The 26955-nt window shown below is 35.1% G+C and overlaps 1 protein-coding gene across 2 annotated transcripts; it reads left to right on the top strand.

Moving 5' to 3' along the window:
• The first annotated feature begins 207 nt into the window (after positions 1-207).
• On the top strand, positions 208-25465 carry LOC122016139 (protein GRIP-like). 2 transcript variants are annotated; one of them, XM_042573355.1, is made up of 22 exons: positions 208-361; positions 1137-1656; positions 2899-3014; positions 4357-4526; positions 5298-5391; positions 7197-7283; positions 7492-7572; positions 9902-10027; positions 10392-10500; positions 10604-10683; positions 12853-12981; positions 13058-13158; positions 13467-13600; positions 13678-13775; positions 13855-13974; positions 15247-15274; positions 15370-15428; positions 16231-16302; positions 16366-16413; positions 24495-24600; positions 24713-24771; positions 25155-25465. In XM_042573355.1, the coding sequence occupies exons 2-22, from the start codon at positions 1161-1163 to the stop codon at positions 25272-25274; spliced, it is 2433 nt and encodes an 810-aa protein (XP_042429289.1). In that variant the 5' UTR covers positions 208-361; positions 1137-1160; the 3' UTR covers positions 25275-25465. The 2 variants fall into 2 exon arrangements, with proteins under 2 accessions (XP_042429289.1, XP_042429291.1); XM_042573357.1 differs by having other exon boundaries at positions 222-361; positions 1252-1656.
• The last annotated feature ends 1490 nt before the right edge of the window (positions 25466-26955 follow it).

Raw genomic sequence — 26955 nt, 5'->3', positions numbered from 1 at the left:
TACTCAGTTATTTCATCAAATAAATTTAAATACCATAAATTTTACTCGATTCGACTGACATAGTTGAATCTTTAATAATTTTTAAATAAGGGTGTTCCTTTAACCATATAAATAAAAAATGTCATTTCCCCCTTATTTAGCCTTTAACTAAGTTTTAAGTTAAAAGGACTAATTTTGAAAGCGAATTTTGAACCAAAAACTAAACAAAAGGGTGAAGATGTAAAATGGATCAAACTTACCTACACAGACGGGAGAAGGAATAGGAAAAACCGGAGTTGAAGCCGTCGGGAAGAGAGAGGACGAGAGGGAGAGAGGGAGAGAGAGATCACGAAGCCCTTCTCTACCTCCAGATCTCTCTCAGGTGAGTTCGCGTTGATTTCTCATTACCCTATCCGATCTGATTCGTAATGTTTTTGTTCTTCTCTGCCACGTTCTATCTCCAGATTCAGGCAGAATGTCCGATTCAATGTTTAGGCGAACAATCTCGCTTTATAGCTTCATAAGCTATGTGGAAATGGTTTCTGGGCCTTCCCTTTTATTTTCCTTACCGGAGTGCGACTTTAACCAGTTTTTTCTTAAAGCGCGAGCATGGAATGCATGCTTGGTCTAAGTTCCCATTAGCCTTGCCCTTGTATGAGTCTGATAATATTTATCCAAGATCTTATTTACGAAAACCCAGATCTGGGGCTGTAGATTTGGCTGTTATGATTTTTGCGGTGATTTGGTGCTTAATTTTCTGAAAAATACCGAGAAGTGAAATCTGACTGATTGCTGCAAGTTGGATCAATGCTGTGTCTGGGAGATGCAATTCCATTAAGTTCTGTTGTTATCTTCGTACACCATCTCTACATAAAGTACGTTGTTCTGTTATTTACTTTTGTATATATTTGGTTCATAAAGAAAAGAGTTTTGTTGCTACTCCTGTGAATGGTGAAGTAAAGAGAGACTAGTTGTTGACTTCTGCAGCAAAACTGGTAGCTACAAATTAGGAAGTTACCCTTGATCATTGATGGAAGTTTGTTAGTTCTTCAAGTTTTTGTTGCTGCTGATTTTTTTGAATCTGGCATTTTTTAAATTTCTTCAACCATTTTTATTATGGCATTAGAACACTGATTTTGGTTGTTCTATTTTTGCAGGTCGGTACATTTTGTTTTTTTGATATGCTTACAGGAGAGAATGAACCTATCTCACCAAAGAGAGAAATAGTCTTTGATAATGTGCAGAAAAGTATTAATGAGAATCACAGTATAGGTTTAATGGAGCAACCAATTGCTGAAGATGACAGAGGAAATAGTTCTACCAACATGGAAAATGGCATTCATCACAATCTTGCTGACAAGGATGAGAGTGTTGATGAACTTAGGCAAATGGTCGTTGAGCTCAGTTTTCAAAATGAGTACTGGAAATCACAATTAGATCACCTAAAATCTGAATTTCGTCCAGAATGTGCTTCTGATCAAGAGAGACATAGTAGAGAAGATGCAGGATCTTCAGAGGACGACAACAACCTCCATGAGCAGATAAAATGTTTATGTAAAGAGATTCAAGAGAAGAAGGAAACACAAAAGGCAGCAGAGGATGCTTTGGAGCATCTCCGTATAGCCTACTCGGAGGCTGATGGAAAGGTCCAAGAGTTGTCTGCAAAGTTAATTGAAGGTTAGCCATTCATTTCTAACAGTTTTAACTTTTAACAAAAAAAGATTCATATCCATTTCTGTGTTGCTTTTTGTATCTCATTCATTGAAAATTAGTATTCTTCTTTAGAATGAAGAATTATTTGGTCATTACAAAAGGAATATAAGTGTAAAAATCTGTCAAGTTTTCCCCTATCCAGCTTGCATTTGTATCAAATGGTTGCTTATATCTGCCATTTCTAGTTTTAATACTGCAGTTTGTTTGATCAAATACAGGGACGAATCTAAGATTTAGATATGGACTGGGCTACGAATGTGGAACAAATGAATTAAGTATCAAAATAAAATGAATAAAAAATAGAAAATGAATTAATATTCTTTAATGTCAAATTATAGTTATAAAATACCTATTTATTTTTTTTAGAACAATAAGATAGATCGTTGCTGGATTTAGGGTGCGGGAAGGAGATTTAGGAGAGATCGGGTCTTACGGCTAAGTCTCCCTCCATTGGTTCATGGGGAGCAACAAGTTTCTTCTTCCATTTGTATCCTTCCTTTAGGAAGCATGAGTTATCAGAATCCATATTTGTTAGGAAGGTTGTTGTTTCTCTTCGGGTTGTTTCCGATATTGGTTAACATCTTCCACGCTTGAGACTTTCAAAGAAGAAAATCTTCTTGCTTTGATGAACTTCAGTGCTAAACAGGTGTTGTTCAGAAACTTGGCGTTCTTATCTCCCTCGTTGTGGTAACTTGGTAGTTATTTTTGTTTGTTTATTTTTTAAGGGTGGGCTATAGCCTAGGAGAGCCCTAATGTAGATCCGTCTATGATCAAATACTTGTTTGCTCCTTTCAGTTTTAAATTTGGAATAGGCTTTGTTAATTCATTCCAAAAGGAAACTTATGATTGGATTTATTAATAGTGTGAATGTGATATTTCATTGTCTTCTTTTGTTTATTATGTATTCCCTGTGAAGGAAACATTTTTTAGTTAACAAGTCAAGCAGATAAGTCATCGTGTGGATTTTGATGCTTTAGTTCAGAAAGAGTTGAAGAATAGATAGCAAATGGATTAGGTATTTGCTTCTTGCAAATGGATTAGGTATTTGCTTCTTGCAAATGGAACATTTGTTGTGCACAACAACAAATAATTAAGTAGAGATCAGTAATTTTTGGATCAACATATTAAAGGCTTCTTTAGATATTAGATGTCTTTCTAAAGTTAATTATAATGTCTTTAATGACTATATTTCTTTTACTTCTGTAGTTCATCAGAAAATGGAACAAGAAATAAAGGAGCGTGATGAGAAATATGTTGAGCTGGATACCAAGTTTGGAAGGCTTCATAAACGTGCAAAACAGCGGATACAAGACATACAAAAGGTGATAATGGAAACTGGAGCACATTGTTTTAATTTTGGTTCTTATCTTTTATGTCAGAGCAGGACTTTCTTTAATTTGTGGAGCTGGCAGAATTTGACTGCATTTGGCAAATAACAGATGTTTTTTCTGCAGCACAGCATCTAGAGACGGTTTTATTTTTCATATATTTTTTTATTCTCTTCTGTGAGATCTAAGGCACCTATCTTCCAGATTCAAAGAAAAGCAATGACTCATGGTAAAGATAGTATTAGCCTGTTAAGTACATGTGGTCAATAATATACCTTCCTCATAGCAGGACTTACAGTCAATGAACTTGTCTTCAATTTTCCTTCTTCAGTTAGATTTAATGCTTATGTAATTATTTTTTTAAAAAGTAGAAACTGTAAGATAGATAGAACATTCACATTAACCTAGGATGAGCCCTTGGCTAGTTATCTTGGTAGAAAATTCTTGTACCATCCAGGAGATTAAGTAAATCTCTGGTAGGAAATTCCTCCTAGTTATAGGCTTCAAGACATATTGGGTTCTTGCTTTAAGGTTTAGATGCTGATAACTAATGAAATACATTAATGTGGTTTTACAATTTTTTTCATAATTTTGTGCACCTAATTTTCATTTAACTATTATTTGGAGATGTAAATTACTTAACTTTGAAAATACTTATTTGGTAAAATTCTGATTGCCATCAATCCAACTATTTGGAAACATGCTATGTGAATTGTAACCATAGTTTGAATCATAGCCATGTTTAGGAACATCACTAAATTTTCAGCATCATAACCATGTTTCCATGATACCCAACTATTTGGGAACATCAAATAACTGTATGACTTATAAAACATGGTTATGATGCTAAAAATTCACTACACAAGATCATGACATCGTTTGTGATGTTGTTCATGGTTGATTCACTGAAAGCAATCTATGCTTCTCGTAGTTTGAGTATTTTTTTTTTTTTGCTTTTCCCCCCTTTTTTATTGAATCAGTGTGGCACCCTCTTTATGAAATTTTACATCTAAGTTTATATTTTTTTTTTCATGTGACGGTTTGAATTAGGAAATTCTGAAAGTAACTTTTTTTTTGTCTTCTCTCTTTACCTTTGCATCCACTTTCATCTTTTTGGATTATCCTACATACTGTATAATGTTTCTGCCACTGTACCTTGTTTGCTAGAAATTCCTATTAAATAATAAGTCAGGAATGAGTTTGTAATTGTTTTGTTGAATTTTGGAGAACTCATCTGTCAATTTGAGAAATGTACCTTACTACCTTTTGTCTGTGTATTTTTCTTGGTTCTGTGAAGTGGTCGTGACTTTGTAGATTTATATTGATTTTTTTCCAGGAAAAAGATGATCTCGAAGCACGATTTAATGAAGTTAATATGAAACTTGAGCAAGAATCTTCTCAGCAAGCCTTAGTACAACAGGAACTTGAACGCAGTCGTCAACAGGCTAGTGAAGCATTGAAATCAATGGATGTTGAAAGGCAGCAATTAAGAACTGCCAACAGCAAGTAATCTCTCTCCTTAATTAAAGACAATTATCTTTAAAATTCAATCAACAAAATATTTATATAGTTCAAGTGTTACCTTTTCCTTCTTTACATTATTATTTTCTGCTTGCTAGTTTGTATAAATTTTATTTGCATGGTGTCAAACTAAGATTAAAAATTGACCATCATAGTGACTAGTCAAAACCAAAGGTTTAAATGTCTGAATACCATTATGTATCTGAGTTTTAGTTCTGGGCCAAAATGGCATGGTTTCATATTGTGTTGTGCCTACACTTGCATGCTTTAACACACATCAATCCGTGTCAAGATAAATGACTTTAATTCTTTATTTATTCCTTTATTATCCTCTCGCTTAGATTATTCACTTAAGACTCAATTGAATTAAAATTTTATTGTGTTATATTGTTCTGTTACTCAATGCTCATCAATATATGCTAAAAGTGTCCTGATTTGAATTCATATGAGTTTTTACTAATTTAATTTTCTTTACTTTTATTTTCTACTTTGCCGACCCTACTTAATGGGATAAAGACTTGGTTGTTGCGGTTCACTTTTATTTCCTACTTTAAAATGAAATTATACCAATTAGATAGTTGATTTCAAAATGTTTGTTTACTATTTTTTACTTAAATACATATCGAGATTAATTCATATATGTTTTAGTCTATAGTCTTTTACCACTTGTTTACTTTTAAAATAAGATTATAATGATTAAATAATCAATTGAAGGAATAAATTGGAAAAAATTTAACAAACATTATTTAAATTCAGACTTAGAGATAATTTTGATGAGATGCGTCGCACATTGGAAGCTAAAGAAAACGCTCTTGAGGCATTACACCAGTCCATCTTTGAAAAAGAGCAGGTACAACATGCTATTCCTTTTCTCTTGCATGGATGTGTTTGTAACTTTTTGTTAAATCTTGTGTTCTTCCTATGAAAGATTTTAAGCAATCAAAATTCCTAGTCTACCCACATGGCATATAATGGCCATGACAACTTGTGATTCAAATTATGAAACATAAATTAATCAACCCTCTGTAAGTGTGCATTATTGTCAGGAACTTGCTACTTTATGCTTGTTGTAAGCTTATATCAGCATCAATTATCACTATTAGGCGTGGCTTTAAGATAATGAGTGAAGAAGCATAGTTGTGATTTTAGTAGAACTAGATTATGGATTTATGGATAACATGCAATAGTATCTTGAGGTAGGATTATGAAAGAATAGTTTTTGAATGTAAATGTAGACAAATTTAATTTTGTGGACTTTGATGATTACCTTTGTTCATTGTGTCCTAAAGAAAATAGGATATATTTTGAGGTTGGTGGTGTTTGGGTGAAGTCTAAAGTAACTAAGTACAAGAGTTTGAAGATTGCAAAATTGTACAGTTCGATAGAATTTAAATAAGTAACTTAGCATGAACAAAAAGCTGCATTAACTGGTTCATAGTTCATGAATTTCCTCTTAAATTTACAGTAAATATTTCCTTAGGAAGGAAGTAATGGTAATTATATAAAGGGTCCCTAAACTAGCCAAATTTCAAGTTAGTCTAAAAAAATCTTTAGCTTCAGTCTGATCATTAAACTTTTTGACACCATACAATCAAGTCCATCCATTATATCTCCTTGTTCATTTAGAATTAATTTTAACAAGGGAGGTGAACTAAATTGCTCTTGTTGGGTGAGTAGTTAACTACTAGTACTATAATACTTGGAGAAAACTTGATTGATGAGAGAATAGGTAGTGAAAAATATTATTTTTGGGAATATAGATTCATGCAATGGAATTAATTATGGTGCTATTTCTTTACTAAAAGGAGAAGAAAAATGTTAATGCACTTTTTTATATGAGAAAGCTTATCATAGAGTTAATAGAGAGTTTTCTTTACTTTGAAGTTTATGATAAAATATTAAGGTGAATAAAATTGTATATATTGTCTTTGTTTTGACAGGTTAACATAGAGTTCGTATTGAATTATTGTGATTAGTTTAAGAAAAAAAAGGGGTTCGTGTTGTTAGTGATATAGTCGACAAGATACCATATCGTTCTAGGTTCAGAATAAGAATAACATAAAAATTGAAACTAACACCTTGTTTGGATTTATTATTTCGTGTAAAGAATATCAGAGGAACCTGTAATGGCAAAATTAATTAAGGTTAATTACCTTGGTAGCCTCTCTATCTATAATTAATTTTAATATAATTTACAACTTGGTCTACATCATTAGAGTAAAGTTACAACTTACATGGTTTTTGTTGCAACTTACATGGAGGGATCATAGGTGAGTTAATGTCATGGTGGATACACAGGATTGCCACACCTTTGCTCGCAGGTAGATTCACGAGGGATTACTGTCGATCATGCGGCATGTGCAAGAGGGATCAAGAACAACCAAAATAGAGAGGATCCTGAAATTGGAAAGACTTGGCTATGATACCATGTAATGGAAAATTAATTGGGTTTAATTACCATAGTCCCGTCTACCTATCTTTATTATTCATCAATGTACAATTATAGGTAGGTCATAATATTAAATTTACATTTAGGTCCCAAGGTTTATAAAAATTTCTATTGTGTTTATCTAAATCCTGTGGTTGCATAGGAAATTCCTTTTGACACAATTACCAAGCAGAGCCTAATTGTATGCTTGTCTAAATTCTTTACAGATGTTGGAACAAGTTCGGAGTTCGCTGCAGGCATCAGAAGAAAAGAGACACACCTCAATCTCAGAACTTGCTGCTAAGCATCAAAAGGTAGAGATGACTTGTCCAAAATGATATTAAAATGTGATATGTGGCCAATGCATACAGCTCAAGGATTGGAAAAAAATCATGCAGCCAACCCAATATTTGGATCAAGCTTAGCTTGATGATGTTGTTTCAATTTTCCATTAGAATAAAATATTCAATACTTTGATCTTGATCTGTACTCACAATTTTGTCTTTCTTCATTCCCCTTAAGAAAATAGAAAGTTTGGAGGCACAACTTAGTGATGCTGTAGCAGAAAGTAGGAAAGCAGCCGAAACAATTTCTTCTCTCCAGGTATACTTCACTTGCACTATTCTAAACCCTAACTGTTGTTTTATTTGATTCTTGCTTATTTGTTTTTTTCAATAAATAATTATATAGTGTTCTTCAGTAAACTAGTTTTCATACAATCAATAGGTAGAGCTTTGCAAAAATTAATTTGGGCCACACTCTCTAATTCAAGAGAACTTTGAGGTTCTTGCAATTCTCTTTTCCAAAAAAAAAAATACAGATTTGATTTTTTTTTTTAAAAAAAAACATGTCATCAATATATATGCTTGATCTTTCCCTAAAATAATAAAAAAAATATTATGAAAAATGTCAGAATATTACAAACAGAAAATAAAAACTGAAAATAGTGGATTAGGGTCAGGATGATCATTTTTTTCTTTACTGTCCAATTTAAGCAATTAATTTGGTGAATATATTATATAAACTTAGATAAGTTTTGATATAGGCTTATCTTGTTATGGATGTTACATTATCTGTTGCCTATAGCTATCTAGCAGAAGAAGGAGAAAGGAGTACAAATCCTAGTTCATAATTTTCCTTCCATGGCAAACGTATAATGGTTAGTTCACTCTAGTTTGAAGTACCCAAAGCAAATTCTTTGTGTAAGATTTTTAAAGTAGAAAAACATGTGAAGAAATGAAATAAATTCTGAGCACACAATCTAAAGCATCATATACTAGAAGACTTTGTCTATGGACTTTTGACACAACACAAGGATAGGCTGTGTGCTTCAATCTCATAGGATTGCCTACCTCAGTTGGGACAGGGTGAGAACAATGTATGAATGTTGGTGGACTTGTTGGAAACATAAGTTAAAGGATGATCTCATGGATTTCTCGCAGGCAGTGAACTCAAGATAGTAAATGAGGAGCTTCTGCTACAACAATGGCATGAACAGATTTGGAAGAGGGGGAAGGATATTGTCATGAAGAAAAGAGTGCGGAGATGTCCTTTGCGTTGGTGCAGGAGCCATTGTTGTTGTTTACAGGTGTTGACCCTGTGGTGGGTTGCTAGGATAGACATTAGCTCTTTGGATGGGCGAGATGAGTAGTGTTTACCAAGCTGGTGGAGGGGAAGGTGTTTGGGAGTGAACTTGCTGAATTATGGAGTGGGCAAGCAGAGAGGAAGGAGTCAAGGAGATGGGTGTGAACTGTGAAGTACATTGTGGGGAATATGTGGCATGAAGAAGATAGACTTGTCCATGTTTTTAAAGTGGTGGTGGATGTGTGTCAAGTGGATGCACAAGGAAGAGAATGAGGATGTGCTAGAATATGAGGAAGTGAGAGCGGAGTGACAAGGTCACAAGATGGTGTGACGTGATGTTTCTGATGATTGGATTGGGGATTCGAAACAAAGTTGGATTGTGCTAGCACTAGGCGTGGCATCAATTTGGGAACTTGTGGTAGGGAAGAGAATCTCTAAAACAAAAACAAAAACAAAAACTTTGTTTTTTTGCTGGAATATCTAAAATAATTAATTGGGCTTCTCTTTTACAGGCCTTACCATGATCTGGTCTCATAACACCCAGTCAAATATACTAGATTTGGCATAAATGGTAAAATTCTAAATAACAAAATTGGGAAAATACAATAAAAATGAAATTTAGATTATGAACTAGTTCAGTTTATCTTTTACACTGGCCTTTTTTTTTTGATTGTTTTATTCGCATCACCTGTGAACTTGAAGTGTTAGAAAATGCAAAGTATTTTTCTTGGAATATCTAAAATAATTAATTGGGCTTCTCTTTTACAGGCCTTACCATGATCTGGTCTCATAACACCAAGCCAAAAATAGTTCTCTCTTAGGCTCCTCTATTTATTTATTTCTCCTATCCTCCATCTCAAGTTATCGTCTTCTTAATATGCTAAATTGACTGGATGTGGCTAAGTTGCACAACTTTTGTTGGGAGAATATACGAATATCAGCTTGGCCTCCAATGATCTGAATATGGATCAGCCATCCCATATTGGAATCCAAAGATGCATCAAGCTCTGATTCTTAGAATGGTTTATTCAGTTATATTAATCTGGTTCTTCCAATACAATGGATATTAATTGTTCTCGAAATGTTTTTCATTGTGAACTAGGAATTATTTATGCAGTAAGTAGGTAATATAGCTAAAATGCTAAATTTCTTGTCTTTTGAGGATATCTAGTTGTTCTTTTTTCTGCTCTTTTTGATAGCTATAGTTTTTAAATTTTTTTGTTTTGTTTTTAATATTTATATATGTTTTAGATTCTACTCTACAGGTAGGCTTCTTTGATATCATAGGCACCCAATTTTTTGATGTTCTAATATAAGGAGTGTTTTCTAATTCTTTATATTTTTCTAGATCATCCTTTCTGAGAAAGACTCAAAGATAGCAGAGTTGGATGCAGCTTCTACAGGTGAAGCTGTGAGACTTGGAGCTGCATTGGAGAAAATGAGGGGAGAACTTAATCATCTTAGAGATGAGCAAGTAAGAATTTTTTTTCTTACACAACTCCTTGGATTCAAATTGGCCAATGTCTTGGAAAAATATTGAAAAAAAAATTATTGCATGACTAAAGTTATTTCTGAAAGACATCCAGTAAAGATCTAGTAATTGTTGCATTCCAATTGGCACAGTTATTGCTACCAAAGGGATCAGTATGTGCTGATTGCTTTTTCAAGATCAGGCATTGAGATTATCGTATGCTTGACTTTGCAGTGACCGAGCTGTAAAAAATATGTTATTTGAACTTTTCGTCACAAATCAACCAAAACAGGAGCTAGTAGCATATTTCACAGTGTCAATAAAACCACAGTTACATCATATATCTACTTTTTCATTTTTTTTTCAGAATAAAGAAAAACAAGACTGGGAAGCAGCATGCCATGCTCTCAGAACTAAATTGGAGGCATCTGAGAGTAACTCTTTACAGTCTGAGATTGAATTAGCTAAAGTGAAAAGTATGATTATTTATTTATTTATAATTATTTTTTATTGACATTTTTGAGAACTTCAATTTGTGAAGACAAAGTGAATCAACTTACTAGTTCCTTATTTTCACAGGTCAATTGGAACTAGAATCTTCTACAAAATACCAAATGTTGAGTGCAAAAGAAACTGAACTTTTAGTTGTGAAGGACGAGGTAAAGAAGTTCTATTGACTGATCTGGCTTTTCATAGTACATACTATTGTCTTATGCAAAAAAATTCAACTGTAGGAAAAATTTGTTTCATCTTTATAAGTTCAGTTTTTTAATAGAGTTCCAGTTTTATCTATGTCTTAAGAGTTTTGGGCTTTATTCCAACATAGAATGACTGATTTTTAGATAAAACTTGAAAGAAGGCATGTTAAGAAACTCCCCAAAGGTATCTGTATGCTCATCTTTCCATGAATGACTTATTGCCCAGGTGGTAGTTTGTATTTCTCCTTCTTGAAGACTATACATTATGGCTGAAATTAATAACTTTTGTGAGATCATGCCCTTTGTGATTCTGAATCTACTATGATTATAGTTGGTTCAAACCTTTCTTTTCTTATAACATATTTGGTCCTCCCATTCATACTTAAGTCTTGGAAACCATTATTGGAGAAGTTTATTTTTTGCCCCTTGTGGTAGAAAAGTAGGGGAAGGGGAGTCTTGGCGCAACGGTAAAGTTGTTGCCATGTGATCAAAAGGTGGTTCGAATCCTGGAAACAGCCTCTTGCAAAAAGCAGGTAAGGCTGCGTACAATGGATCCTTCCCCGGGACCCCGCATGGCGGGAGCTTCGTGCACTGGGCTGTCCTTTTTTTTTTTTTTGGGGTAGAAAAGTAGGGATATCTTCCTCCTGTTTACTTTGCCAGACAGAGAAGGAAGAAGTCCACAGACAAACTTGGTTGTGAGGTAAACCACAACCATCCATCCCATGATGTGGCTAAATGTTAGTGGGGAGAGTGTAGAAGGTCATTTTTGACAATCACAAGAGTAAATTTGGAAGTGAGATCATTTTGTGCTTCCATTTTTATCAGATTTGTATGGAATTGGAATGAAGCATTTGGATTGATTTGTCTCCCTTTATAATTCCTTCCAACTTCTCTTCACTACAAGTAGATGGATCTGCTCTACCTGCAGCACACAACTCGTGTAATTCTCCACTATGGCAATGTTGATTCCCAGTTGTTGAAGAGAGAGGTGTATAGCTCAAAGTAGGAAATAGAAGCATGAAAAATAACTGCAAGGGAATGAAAATGATGAATTGAAGTATTCTGTGCAACTTGTGACAAAAGTATCAACATATACACTTATTTGGTAATTAGTCATGTGAACCTTTGATAAAAAATGCTGAAATGATAATCAATAGTTGACTTCCTGGTAGGATGTGACACCAAAATTTAGGTTGTCAATGTATTGCAAGAATATTTTTGTCTTGCATAGGCTACCAGCATCTGGGTGAGCAAGGCCTTTCAGACATTATTCAAAAAATATAAAGTGATGACTCAAAAAGAGAAGTATTTGTAGGAAGTTATATGGTGCATGTTCATTTTGATCAATATAAAGATCAAATGACTCAAATGCTTGATAAGAATTAGATATGAGATAGTAGGTATTGAGAAAGAAGTTTGATAACTCTACTAACTGATACTCACATTCAAGAGTCATACCAAAGATCATATTTTAGAGACTAGAAAACAACCATATGTCCTAACACCTAATAGACTATGGATATAAATAGAGATGCAAATAGTGTGATGCAAAAGATAAAGTGATGCTGTTCAAAAATTTGAGATCAATTTTGAAATTTCTTTCAAAAACATAGTTTAAAATTTCTATATTTTTTAATTTTTAAGAGTTGTTAATAAGTTAACCTTTTAAAAGTTTGTTATAAATTTTAGAGTATAAGTTAGACATTTTAAAGATGACATGGGCTTGTTTTGAGTTTATAAATGGGTTACGATCGCATGTAAAAGATTATTCTTCAATATGTCATATTTTTTTCTTTGGTGAATTTGTTTTCTTGTGATGTGATTTTTGTGTTGCATCATACTTTTAAGGACATAAAAGGGAAGGAAGAGAAAGAGAGGAAAAGTGCAATCGTGCTGATTAGCTTCAACATAGATCAGTTTGGTGTTTTCTTCCTCAAATACCATGTTCATCTAAATACTTTTTCACTATCCAAAAAATCTGCACATTGGCTTTCCTTAATATTAGTATTTACATCTAATCTTATCATGCTTGTGCATTTACATAACGCTGTAGTTACAGTTCTTAACTGAGTATCTACTTTGACACATTATTTCTTTTGTGGAAAAATGATTTTCTTCAAACTTTTGCAGGTGAAGCGACTTGAAGAAGATTTTTCTGCATATAAGGTCCGTGCCCATGCACTTCTCCAGAAAAAAGATGCTGAGCTAGCTGAAGCTAAGAACTCAAAAATGCTCTTGTCTCTTGAGCAAGCTTTGAAGGTAAGCTGGTTGTTTTCTTCATACTAACATGACAATATTACTATTATGAAGTGTTACCTGACTTCCTAAGATTTAGGAAGCTGAAACAGAAATAGCTTTAGCATTAATGGAAAGGGACAAAGCTACTCAAGCTCTTGAAGATGCTTTGAAAGAACATGTTAAAGAGATCAATGCAAGGTAAATTAGTGATGTGTCTGTAAATAATGGTTTAAGATTATTGAGTGGAATTTGATTTTCCAAGAAACACAGTTTCATGAATATGCTGAGCTGTAATTAAAACTGATTTCAGAGTTCACTTTTGCCTCTTTTTAGCAGTCTGCCTTTTAACAGGTAATAGTTGGGAAACTGCAAAAGCATATTATTTGCAAAAAAGAATCTTGCGGACCACTTTTTTTCACCAACAGACTACTTGCATTTGAATATTTAATGCCCTTTTATTTTCTCTTAACTGATATTGTTCAGAATCAATTTTAACTCTGTTTCAGGGATGTTGTGCTTGATGATGTCAATAGTCAATTAAGAAGTATAACTATCAAGCTTGAGGCTACTACTGCCCAGTATATGTCAGACAAAGATATGTGGCAGAACAAACTGGATAGTATGGAAGAAAGTTGGAGAGGTAATACATCTCATACCTTCACCCTCCGTTTTTTTTCTCTGTAATTAATATGTGATACAAATCCTCGGTTATTATAGTGAAATATAAAACCTTGGAAACTCAAAAGGTTGAACATTTTGGAGATCATTTACAAAATGAGGTGGATGATCTTAAGAAACGTTATGAGCAGCTGAAGGTATCATTCTGCCTTGACTTTAATGATTTAAGCTAATCTCAGTCCAACGCTTTACTTATGAAGGTTCTTTTACTTGTAGGAAGAACATGATGTATTTCGTGATATTGCGGAAAGAACAATTGAAGAAAAAGATAAGGAGATAGCTAAGCAAATAGAAGATAATAAGAATCTTCGTCTCTCATTGGAATCAAATCGTCGAGTATGTTCCTTATTGCCTATTCTCTGTGATGAAAGCGTTAACTTTCTTTTGTCCATTTGTTATAAGTTTGAGATTTCTGAAGTTATGTTCCTAATCTTAATGGCTGAAATCTAATTATAATAATATAAATATTTGCTCTTTTTCCTATTGCTTGTTTTTTGAGAGACACTTAGTCAGTCCATTTTAACATTGTATTTGAGCAAAAATCAAGTTATAACCATGCAAATGCCTGTAATATATTCTCAATTATGTTGAGCTTGAACACTTGTTGGGCTTGGGTGAGTCTAGTCCAAATTGCCTGCCACTATGAACTTAATAATACAAACATATATCTCCCTCAATAAATCAATACAAATTTATGTATGTTGATTCCTTTTTAATAGTTCAAACTTCAGGGATAAACATTCAACTTTAACATCCATTTCCAGTTGTTTTAAGAAATTTGCGGTTTAATTATTTTTGCAATGTTTCTATTTTGCAAATAAAACATAATAAGATCCAACCTGGTTAGAAGCCATTATGATTGTGTCTTCCCAAATTCATTGACTAAAGAAATCAGAAACTGAAACAAACATTGATATGAAAGAGATCTTTTTGAGAAAGAATGGTCTTGTTAGCAGACGACTTAAGTGTTGTGATAAAGCCATAAAGGTAGGAAAAAAGAAATGCTCCCTTTTTTTTTGTTGTTGTTGTTATTTATAGGCAAACTTTTAGATAAGGTCCTGTGACTTTAAAATGACAGAAAATTTTGAAGAATGTGGACTAATCTAATTATGTTTTGTCAGCCAACCCCAAATAGTTGAGGCAAACATAGCTTTGACGACAATGATGATTATGAATCTAATTGCTTTCTATCCTTAGTGAACCAAAAGGAAATCTAGATAGTATCTGTTGGATTTTTTTAACTGGAAGATCAAGCTTCTTGTGGTTCATGCCTTGATCCTCTATAGTTCGATTGAGTTGGTGTTACATGAAATATGACAATCCATGCTAATTTTGTAAATGCTCATTTGTTTGGTCAAGTCGTTAATGCATTTTTTAAATGTTCTTTCTTAACATTCTGCTGAGTACTTCATAATCTGCACATCGTGGTGATCTACATTTTTCAAGTAATGGTTCATTACTTGAGCAAAAAGCTATTTCTCTTCATTTTTTTATTATGACAAACTGGTACTCCAATCAATATTCACTATTCAGAATGCTATACATTTCCTACCTTTTAGTTTCTTTATCTTATTTGAAATATACATGTGACACTATTATGGATTCCAGGTTGCAAATAGTGAGACACATAATGAAGGTGAGTATGAGTACAATGTTACTGATAATCTTCATCTTAAGCAAGACTGTTCCTAATTGCTGTTTCCTGTGCTCCCTTTCATGTTTAAATTTTAGCTTCTCAAAAGCAGGATGCACAATCCTCGAGCATTGCAGTGGCTGAACACCAAATACTGGTAATTGACATGTAGTATTACAGCCTTTTTCTTTTGGGTTTTCCATTGAAGAGAATAAGTATTTTGTGAATCATTGAAAAAAATTAAAGTGTTGAGGCATGCTAGATTTTTTAAGGTACTGCAACAATAAAATAAGATAAAATTTATTTAAGTATAGATGATGATATAATAGGAGATAAAGCTCAATGACATAAACAGATCCATATAGCCGACCCCACCTAGTGGGATAAGGCTTGATGGTTGTTGTTGTAATAATGTATTCTGCATCAAATGCTGCATTATAAAAGATCTAAGAGACCCCTAGTTGAATCCTCTCCTTGGAATGCAATATGGATGAGACCTATGTTTCTGTGAGAATAAAATCCTTGGTGTTCTTAACAAAATAACTTATCCAAAACTTCAGAGTCAATTAATTGGTTCTAGTTATGCCTTTGTTGTCTAATGCTTTCAATGAAAAAGTAATATTTTTTTACAGAATTTCAGTATATAAAATATATATTCTAGAATTGGTCTAGAATGCTTAGAATGATGCATGCTATTGTAATCTGGTCGTTGAACTAACCAATGATGCAAGTAACTTGGATAATTGAATAAGTTGTACTTGCAATGAATGACCTTATTGCAGTGTCCTTTATAAAGTATAAATTAATTCTTTTATCTTAATTTTCTGTGACCAACTTTCAATTCTTATTGGTATTTATTGATGAGGATAAGTGAGAAGTTGCTGTCTGATAATACACTGATCTCAAGTACGAACTCTTTAACCTACTGAGATCAATAATTCTGGATTTTTGGATTTCAGCTTCTAGCTAGGCAACAAGCTCAGAGGGAGGAAGAGCTTGCTCAGTCGCAAAGACATATTTTAGCACTTCAAGTATGATTCAACTTTGTCATAGCTTTTTATTTGTCGTATGATTTTGATTATTGATATTTTCAGGAAGAGATTGAAGAGCTTGAGCGTGAAAATCGTCTTCATAGTCAACAGGTTGATACTTTACTTTTCTGGCACTCAATTTTGAAACTATAAAACTTGCTTAATTGCATGAGCATGCTCCTTCGTTGAAGGATGAATTACAAATAACCTTGTTAAGCATAGTGAGTTGCATAACATATATTATAAAAATGCTTAGAAAGCAGTTTGACTGTGTTTGTAGTTGGAAAAAACAAAACAATTAATTCTTGCAGAAAATAAACTTCTTAAACACACTCAAGGACATATTTTATTTATAGAATGCTGACAATAAGATGGAGTAATAGAGACATATCCTATGTAATAAAATGACTTTAGATATCAGTTCTAGCAGAGGTTTTGGATTTGCTTTTGAAGATTGGATATGATCTGGAGATATGTAAGAACTGCATCTAAGGAGCTAAATTTGAGACATGAATACAAACGTGATAGTTTTTACCATTACCAAGCTACCTTTTTATAGCTATTAGCTTTTAGCAAGTAGCATCACCTACAATTGATATTAAAAGCTTATGATAAGAAGGAAAACATTAGAAAGACAAGTTATTCCAATGTTGCAGGATATTGCATGTGTACTATTATGACATAATTGAAGGATGCAACATGTTATTAAGGTAGCCAACAAGATGTAGTTTCATCAATGATTTTACTATTTGGTCCCCATGGATTTCTTGGAAGAGCATCCACTTTTTTGTTTATGGAAATGTTAAATTGGCATGTCTAGATTCATGTTTCATAAAAAGATCCATGCAATCATCCTTCTTTTGATATACTAGGGAGTGTAAAGAATAGTATATCTTCATTCCCAACTTTGTAAGCATTTGTTTTCAGAGGTTATTATCCGATTAATGATTAGAGTTTTAACGGGTATAGCATGGCAGTGTCTCGCATCATTTCAAACAAGCTATTATGTATAAACCTATCCTAAGTCTTCCAACAATTAATAGTTAATGATCTGTAAAGATCCATATTTAATTAATAAAATTCACGACACAAGAAAACTTAGGACCCACAAAAATTCATATTTAATTAATAAAATTCATAACATAAGAAAACTTAGGGCCAGTTTAGTTGAAACAGATTAAGTCGAATGATGGATGACGATAGTTTGATGATAAGCAAATGGATGGATAAATTTATCCTCCTGCCTGTCTGTTTGAACAAATGGATGAATGGATAAACATTCATTTGCTTGTTTAGTTGGAATAACTAAATATTGTAGGATTGTTTGTACGTGCTTCTTTTTGCTTTCGGTTTAAAAATACTTATTGAAAATCGAGTGTGTAGCAGAATAAAAATAGAGTAATACAAGTCAAAGAACAACACACGGTTGGTTACTTGGTTCATAACCCAGCGACAAGGCCCATGCCCCCTTGGGACGTTTCTAATGGGCAATTCACTAAATTCTCTCCCGAAGAACCTTCGGTTAGAGAGATCGGATACAAGGATGAAGAAAGCGTAACACACTACATTTTCTTATGTAAATAAAATAATAATCAACAATAAATTGTTTTACCGACACTAGGAGCTCGACGTCGGTATGGTTCTTGTTGTAGAAGTTAGCTCGAGCATGAGTTCGGCGCAATACGGTCGTATCACATTAGTTGCAAGATAAAAGTGCAACAGAATTGAGTAGAAACTTGTATCAGGATTGGTGATGAGAGTTGTGGCCAAGGCTTTCTTTTATAAGGCATTAGGGGGTCTTGGTTCATCTGGGGCGCCTCCATGCATGCTGATCTGATATGAAACTTTGGCATTTATCCTCTTCAGGCGCCTCCAATGGATCTGAGGCACCTTCAATATGTCGAAGTTCATCCTTCACGCTTATCAACTTCAGGGCGCCTTCAGTCATCTGAGGCGCCTCCATTGGGGGCACCCTCCTTCACCTGAGGCACCTTCGGTCATCTGAGGCGCCTCCATTGGGGCCACCCTCCTTCACCTGAGGCACCTTCGGTCATCTGAGGTGCCTCCAATCATCTGAGACACCTCCAATAAATTTTCTTACATTTGTTAACTTAAAAACAATATATCCCTGCAACACAGAGTTAGAAGCACATATGCTGGGTTGTTAAAGGCGCGCCTGAGGTGTCAGGCGCACAAGGCACTGAGAAAAGCGCCTTCTACAGCGCGAGGCGGGCGCTGTTCGCCAGGCGCGCGCCTGGGCACGCCTAGGGCGCTTTCGCGCCTCACAGAAGGCGCGATAGAAGAGCATCGCGCGATCGAAGGGCATCGCGCGATCGAAGGGCATCGCGCGATCCTTCCCGTTCACGATTTCTAACCAAAAAAAACATTTCAAACCTAATTTGGTTTGGAATTAGGGCACGGGGAAGAAAAGGGAAGAAGAAAATAACGGAAGGAGAAGAAGAAACCTTGCAGAAGAGTCGCGCCATCCTCCACTGGCACCGCCGCTGCTGAGTTGCTTCCGTCGCTGCCCAGGTATGCGTTTTTTCATCTTTTTTTTTTTGTTTTTCTATTCTTCACTTCATCTTCTTCTTCTCATCTTCTTCTTTTGTTATCTTCTTCGCTTCTTCGCTACTTCTCTTCTTTTTCTGTTTTTTCTTTTTTTTCCGTCTTCTTCTTCTTTTCGTCGTTTTCACTGTTCAAGTTTTCAATGTTTTTTCATCACTTTCGTTTCTTCTCTCTGTTATATCTTCTTCCTTTGTTTTCTTTTTTGTGTTTTCCCTTCCCGTTGACAGCAAAACTGCTGCTGTGATGCTGCCCCGTTTTTTTTTTTCCTGCTGCTGCTGTGATGCTGTCCCGTTTCTTTTTTTTTTTTTTTTTTTCTGCTGCTGCTGTGATGCTGTCCCGTTTCTTTTTTTTTCGTGCTGCTGCTGTGATGCTGTCCCGTTTCTTTTTTTTTTTTGTTTTCTGTTGTAGAAAACTGTTGCTGCTGTGAAAACTGTGATGTTGTCCCTGTTTGCTGGTAATTTTAGCCAATTAAGACAATGTGCAAACAATGTGCTTGCTGGTAATGTGATGTGCAAATATTTTCTCTCCCTTTTTGCATAATCAAGCCTGTGATGCTGTCCCTGTTTTTATTTTTATTTTCTTATTTTTCTATTGCTGGTGCCAGTGGTACAGTACTTTTCTATTATTGTTGATACTAGGTACAGTAGTTTATCATTCCATTAATTCATTAATTTTTTTTTATTTTGTTTTTAATTTTTTAGATTATTTTCTTGTTCAATTATCATGGAAGGTAGTAGTGATACTCCAACATATATATTAAAAGATCCGACATGGAATTATTTTCAAAGAGTTAATCCGAATAACAAAAAATGATTTGATTTGTAACTTTTGTCAAAAAGTTACAAAAGGAGGTATCTATTGTGCAAAACAACATCTTGTTAGAGGGTTTCGAAATACTACGACTTGCAAGAAATGTCCGCCTCATGTACGTGAAGAAATAAAAAATTTCATGGAGAAAAAGGCGGAGAAAAGCAATCTTTCTAAACTTGCGACATTAGACTTTGAGGATGTAGACCCTCTTGGTGATGATATTGATATGGATGATATTGGAGCTAAAGCTGTACCGCCTATAAGTACAAGTACAAGTTCTAGATCAGTGAATATGCAAAAAAGGCCAAGACAAATAGGTCCAATGGATACATATTTTGCTCCTAATGTGCAAAAAAATGTTGAAAGTAGAAAGGGTAAAGAGAGGCAAACTACGATAAATGAGGCATACAAGAAAGAATTGAGGGAAAAAACTTGTATGGCTATAACTGAGTGGATGCATGATGCGGCAATTCCTTTTAATGTCGTTAACTATTCAAGCTTCAAAAGGATGTTGGACTTGGTTGGCCAATATGGTGTAGGTTTAAAAGGACCTAGTTATCATGAGGTGCGGGTTCCTTTTCTAAAAAAAGGCGGTTGATAATGTAACTAATGATTACATTAAGTCGTGTGAAACAGAATGGGCAAAGTATGGTTGTAGTTTGATGGCAGATGGGTGGACAGACAAAAGGCAGAGGACATTGATTAATTTTTTAATGAATTCTCCTAAAGGTTCAGTTTTCATCGAAACGGTTGATGCTTCTGATTATGCAAAAATTGGAGAGAAAATATTTCAGTTGCTTGATCGATTTGTGGAGCGTGTAGGAGAAGTAAATGTTATTCAAGTTGTAACGGATAGTGCAAGTAACAATGTGCTTGCTGGTAAGAATTTATTTAATTTTTTCTTATCGTTATGCTTTTTCTTATATATGTTAAAATTATCTAGTTTTCTAACTTCTTTTATAGGAAAATTATTAGAAGCAAAAAGGCCACACTTGTATTAGACTCCTTGTGCTGCTCACTGTGTCGACTTGATCTTAGAAGATATTGGGAAATTGCCTGATTTTAAAGCAACATTGAAGAAGGCAATGAGTGTGAATGCTTACATTTATGTTCGCCCCGGTATGGTAAATATGTTGAGGCAATTCACAAGACAAAAAGAGCTTTGTCGGGCGGGTGTCATAAGATTTGCTACTGCTTTTCTCACTCTTGAAAGGATGCATCTACAGAAGCAAAATTTAAGAAAAATGTTCATTTCAAAGGATTGGACGGAGAGTAAATGGGCAAAAGAAGCGACGGGGAAGAAGGTAGCTAAAATCATCATGACACTTAGATTTTGGAGCAGTATTGTGCATATTTTAAAGATATATGACCCTTTAGTCTGTGTTCTGAGACTGGTTGATGGCGAAAGAAAACCTGCAATGGGCTATATTTATGAGGCTATGGATAGGGCAAAAGAAACAATTATGAAAGTCTTTAAGGAGAAAGAAGAGAAATACAAAGAAGTGTTTGAGATCATTGATAAGAGATGGGAATGCCAACTTCATCGGCCTCTGCATGCTGCAGGATATTATTTGAATCCAGAATATTTTTATTCATACACAGATTCAAATATCTGTGGAGAAGTGGTGAATGATTTGTTTAAAACTATGGAGAGATTGGTTTCAAACGCTGCCGAGCAAGATAAAATCACTGCCTAACTCTCTATATATCGAAAGGCAGAAGGGCTATTTGGGAGGAATGTGGCAATTAGACATAGAAGAGCATTATCTCTAGCAGAATGGTGGGAATGCTACGGAGCAAATACCCCAGAATTGCAAAAGTTTGCTATTAAAGTGCTTAGCCTCACTTGTAGTGCTTCTGGTTGTGAGCGCAATTGGAGTGTATTTGAGCAGGTATGTAATAAATATAAATGTAATACTATTAGTATATTACTTTTATAAGTAGAAAATATTCTTTGTTATTTGTTATACTTATTGTGATTTTTGACATTTTGTAGATTCACAGCAAAAAAAAGGAATAGGCTAGCTCAGCAGCGCTTAAATGATTTGGTATTTGTGAAATACAATCGTGCCTTAAAACTTCGGTATGACACACGTGATAAGATTGACCCCATCTCTTTGACGGATATTGATGATAGTAATGAATGGTTGATGGGTTGAATGGATGGAGAAAGTGATAATGAAGAAGATGAGTTGGTTTGTAAAGGCGATGACTTGACATGAGATGTCGTTGCTAGGGCTACTGGAGCTGAAGAGCCTGAATATTGTACTAGAGGAAAAAATATTGCATCCATGACCTCTAGTTCACATGTTAGGCCTAAACAAGTCGAGAAGGGAAATACATCTTCTTCTATGAGGCACTCATCTCTAAGACTTAGAGATGAAGAAGAAGAAGAAGAAGAAGAAGAAATTGAATTTGAAGAAGATGAAGATAAAGAAGAAGAAGAAGAATATAATGAGGATGATCTTGAGCTTGATGATTAATTTGACTTATTACGCTTATTTTGATGAACTTTGTTAGTTTAAATTAGAAAGTTGAAACTTGAAAGTTTGAAACTTTTATTAATTTTATCATGGAGTTGTTTTACTTGTTATATTTGATATTGATGTGTGTGGAATATTAATAGTTATTATATTTGATATATTTTATAAGTGTGTCAATAGTTTAGCAGTCATCAACCTCATGTTCAAGAGGCGCGCGCCTCACGCCTCGGGCTCTATGAGCCCTTTGCGCCTCGGTGGGCCTCGCGCCTCTAACAACACTGCACATATGTATAAAATGTGAATTAGAGTCTGTCTAACTAAGACTAGGATCTAGTCTTGGTCTTAACCTAGATTTATAGGTTGGATCTAATTATCCTCACTACTCCACTATAGGAGCTTACTTTAATTTATCCGCCAAACATTTGATCTTCCTGACCTGCTTGGACTTTCTCTAATCCTGCTTAGTGTCTGATCAACCTGATTGACTAAGACTTTCTTGCAACACTAAGTTAACATAATAGATATAAAATAGTAAAGTAAAAGAGAGTTAGCAAAATTCAATATTTGTTGGTTTGGTCGACCGGGCACGGTTAACTGAAACCTTTCGGTCACATTTGCTCGGAGTTCATTCCTTCAAGACTTTTCATTACTTAGGGTTATCTCCTCCTAGGATTTTTCCTTACCTAACTTCCGGTTAGGACTTCTCCCTTGTCTAACCTCCGGTTAGGACTTCTCCCTTGCCTAACCTCCAGTTATGACTTCTTACTTGCCGAACCTCCCGTTAGGAGTTAGGACTAGTCACTCGGTAGACTTCTCACCTTTGCTTAATCTCCATTTAGAACTTCCCTTGCCTAACCTTCAGTTAGGACTTCTCCCTTGTCTAACCTCCGGTTAGGACTTCTTACTTGCCGAACCTCCCGTTAGGAGTTAGGATTAGTCACTCGGTAGACTTCTCACCTTTGCTTAATCTCCATTTAGAACTTCCCTTGCCTAACCTTCAGTTAGGACTAGTCGCTCGGTAAACTTCTCACTCTTGCTTAATCTCCAGTTAGGACTTCCCTTGCCTAATCTTCAGTTAGGACTAGTCACTCAGTAGACTTCTCACCCTTCCCTTGCCTAACCTCCAGTTAGAACTAACCAATTTATAGACTTCTCACTCTTGCCTAACCTCCACTTAGGACTTCCATTGCTAATCATCCAGTCAATATTGACTTGACAAAACTTCTCCTTGGCTAGGTTATCTTTGACCAAACTTCATTAAACATATTAACAAACAAACATCAAAATCCCGGAGGTCGATTGCACCAACAAATATGAATAAAAAAATAATACCCAAATCTGTCCATGTATAACATGCAGGCTTGACAAGTTTTCAAGTAGATGAAACAACTCAAACTTGTCAACAATGGGTCCCAATTTCACTTGATATTTCCAGGAGACTAGACATCAGTTGTAAAAGATCCAAGACGATCGCACCAATCCGTCTTGGATTTTGTGAACCCTCTCCACTCACCCCAACATATGCATTGGGCAATCACTCATCTGTACCAATTCTTATATCATCATAATCTTAATCAACGGAGCACCATCATTCAAAAGAAACCAACTGATGTTTATGTTACATTTTAGTTCTTTTGCTAATTATCCAGTAAGAGCTGCTGTTTATGTTGAAAAAACAATTATTGTTGTAATCATGGAATGAGAGAGAGAGAGAGCTGCAAAGAGTAAAAACTGAGTTATTATAGGCAAGGTTCAATATCTCAAGTATGTCAGAGTTTCAATCTTTTACTGAGTTTCAATCTTTTACTGAAATGATATTGTTCTGGTATCGTGCTGACATTTTAATGCATGGTACCGGTGATGGATTAGAGGTTGAAGGAGGAAAGAGATGAAGTAGAGGTTGGAGAAATTATATCGAGTTTCAATAATTTATTGAAACGATACATTTGGACTATTTTGTCAGTATGATATGAGATTTTAAACCATGATTATAGTTAACATAGAGAAAACAATGCAATTGAAGTATATTGATTTGCCTAATTAGTCAAGAATAATATATATATATATATATTTTACATATCAACCATCATCCATCAACCACATATTTAAAACATGCAAGTGATGATTGTATGCAACTTCAGCTAGATGCACAGATTGATGTAACAACAGTAATATTTTTTTTCATTAATAATTTACCCTTTACTTCATATCTGGTTCATTGCACTGATTGATGACCTTGACCTCATCTTTCCATCTGTGCTAAATGCACGATGCCTAGAACAAGGAAATGGTTTTACTTTTGATTTTTCATTATGACACTGCTATATGTTACAGGAAGCAATGTTAAAGGAGGAACTTCGGAACATGGATAGATCAAACAAACGGGAAGGAATTGATATGATGTATCTGAAAAATGTCATTTTGAAACTGCTAGAAACTGGTACAGGACCACACTTCATTTTTTTGCTGGACCATATCAATTTTATTTGAACTTGGAGATGAGAATGGCCAGAAAGGAACAGGGCATTAATCTAACCTTCCAATTTTGCCAGGTGAAGTGGAAGTATTGCTTCCGGTGGTTGCAACATTATTACAATTTAGCCCTGAAGAGGTAATGCCATGATGCCCCCTTTATTACTATACTATTGTGTCTGAGAGATAATCCCTTATTTATCAAATGGCAAATTTGTAAATTTTTTATTTTCTAATAGCTTGAATTCTCAGGATTACATAACTTCATTTGATGTTCAAATTTCCCTTGTATTTGTTACAATGCTTATGCTTTTCTCGGTAGCTTGAACTCATAGGATTACATAACTTCATTTAATATTCAAACTCCCCTTCATTTAATATACTCATACAAAATGTGATTGAATTTGTTGCGATGCTTATGCTTTTCTCAAGTTTTTCCTATTAATCTACTCACAAAAACATGTATTTGTCAATGTTCATCTGTTTTGTCCTCGGTATAAGTATTATCTCCATTCTCCACAGATACGGAAATGTCAACAAGCATACCGCTCCTCTAATGATTTCATCTCCAGTCCAGCTGCAGCATCATATTCGGATGCATCTACACCAAAGTCATCTCTCTTCTCTAGATTTTCATTCTAGTGAGACCGTGGCATTCTTTTTGTTCACCATCACCCGATAATTACAGAGAGCTGCCTTGTATTATCTTCTAAGTGTTCCATGATGTTTCAAGGAATTCCAAAGGAACCTGTTTGTGACCATCGTTGCTGTACCTATTTGTGTATATAACCCATTACCAAAAGCTAAAAATGGAACCGGTTTTTTTCTTCTCATCTCTTGTTTAATGTACAATTTGCTGACCATTATGTTATCATTTCTTGTACTTTTAACACCATCTCCTTAGCCAGATCACGTACAGGTGAGGTTCAACATGATTAAGATCACAAACTAGCAAATTTTGCAGCGATTATATACTATTGGTGGTGTTGAATGAGAATATGCTCGTTATTGATTCTTAATTTTCGCTGAACCATTCAGAAGTATCAAATTCAAATTGCAGTTGTCAGTTCTACAATGCATAGCCATATCCATATCCATGCAGTTCAACTAATTGTTTTTGGAGCTCCAAAAAACGAGCTCAAATCTCTTGTCCCGAAACTCCCCCTGTCCCACGCAGAAAACGACAACCGACTCGTGAAAAACACGTGACGAAGGAGGAACTCTAAACCTACATAGGCATTGGATCGGTCTGTGGATTGATCCACTTATAGCTTGATCGGTCCACAGACCGATCAGAGTATTTCTGAACCGATCAGGCTATGGCCATAGCCTGATCGATCCAAAAAAAAGCTGTGGATCGGTCTGCTGACCGATCCAAAAAAAAAATTTGTGGATCGGTCAGCAGACCGATCCAAAAAAGATGAAGATAAATCAACATCTTCTCCCTGCCATTTGCTTTCCACCTTGACATTGCCTTTTATATTCATAACAAGCTCGGCAAACTGGGAAGGTTTGGATCGGTCAGCAGACCGATCCAAAAAAGCTTCTCCCTGCCATTTGCTTCCCACCTTGACATTGCCTTTCATATTCATAACAAGCTCGGCAAACTGGGAAGGCACACTCATTACAAGCAACAAATAGATCGACGAAGCAGGATGTTCGTCGAGAGACGGCGGAGACGAAGCAGGATGTCCCGTCGAAGGTGGGAAGGGGTAGCGTCGAAAGTGGGAAGGAGACGCCGGATGTTCGTCTGGTTGTCGGGACAGAAGAGAGGGCTAGGGCAACGAGAGAAGGCTGTCGAACTCGTTTCTCGCAGTGAGCAGGCAACAGGCGATGAGCTCTTTTGGTTTCCTCCTTCGTCACGTGTTTTTCACGAGTCGATTGTCGTTTTCTGCGTGGGACAAAGGGACAGGGGGAGTTTCGGGACAGGAGATTTGAGCTGCCAAAAAACTGCCTCATGCAATTCATGCAGAGGTTGACTTAAAGAAATGCTGATCATGGTGATGATTAATAATGTGCATCAATTGTTACTCATTCATCTCTCAAGGCAAAGGGAAGGAGGTGTGCTGGATTCTCATGTTTCTTCCAATAATATGGTGGGAACAATCATTGCAATCCTAGTGATCTTCACCGGACTAATTTCAAAGTAGATGACCTTTCCCAGTTTATCAAACCGATAAATTCAGAGTTATAAAAGCACATTCATGTTTTATCATATCGGTGGGGGCTAGAGTTAGGATTATTTGAAAGTATGTTAATGTTTTTTTTTTTGGCTTGAAGTGAGAGATCCAAATGAGGACTGTAGATATATCGGTTAGACCTT

This window comes from Zingiber officinale, chromosome 8B (genome assembly GCF_018446385.1).
Source record: "Zingiber officinale cultivar Zhangliang chromosome 8B, Zo_v1.1, whole genome shotgun sequence".
Lineage (NCBI taxonomy): Eukaryota > Viridiplantae > Streptophyta > Magnoliopsida > Zingiberales > Zingiberaceae > Zingiber > Zingiber officinale.
Note: the sequence above shows the minus strand (reverse complement) of the source record. Positions and strands in the feature narration are given on the sequence as shown.

Bases quoted from the DNA above. Each gene is read 5' to 3' on its own strand.
- LOC122016139 (XM_042573355.1), top strand. From the start codon at position 1,161: ATGCTTACAGGAGAGAATGAACCTATCTCACCAAAGAGAGAAATAGTC. The intron at 16,303-16,365 runs GTATGATTCAAC...TGATATTTTCAG, and splicing joins GACATATTTTAGCACTTCAA to GAAGAGATTGAAGAGCTTGA. The intron at 24,772-25,154 runs GTAATGCCATGA...CATTCTCCACAG, and splicing joins TACAATTTAGCCCTGAAGAG to ATACGGAAATGTCAACAAGC.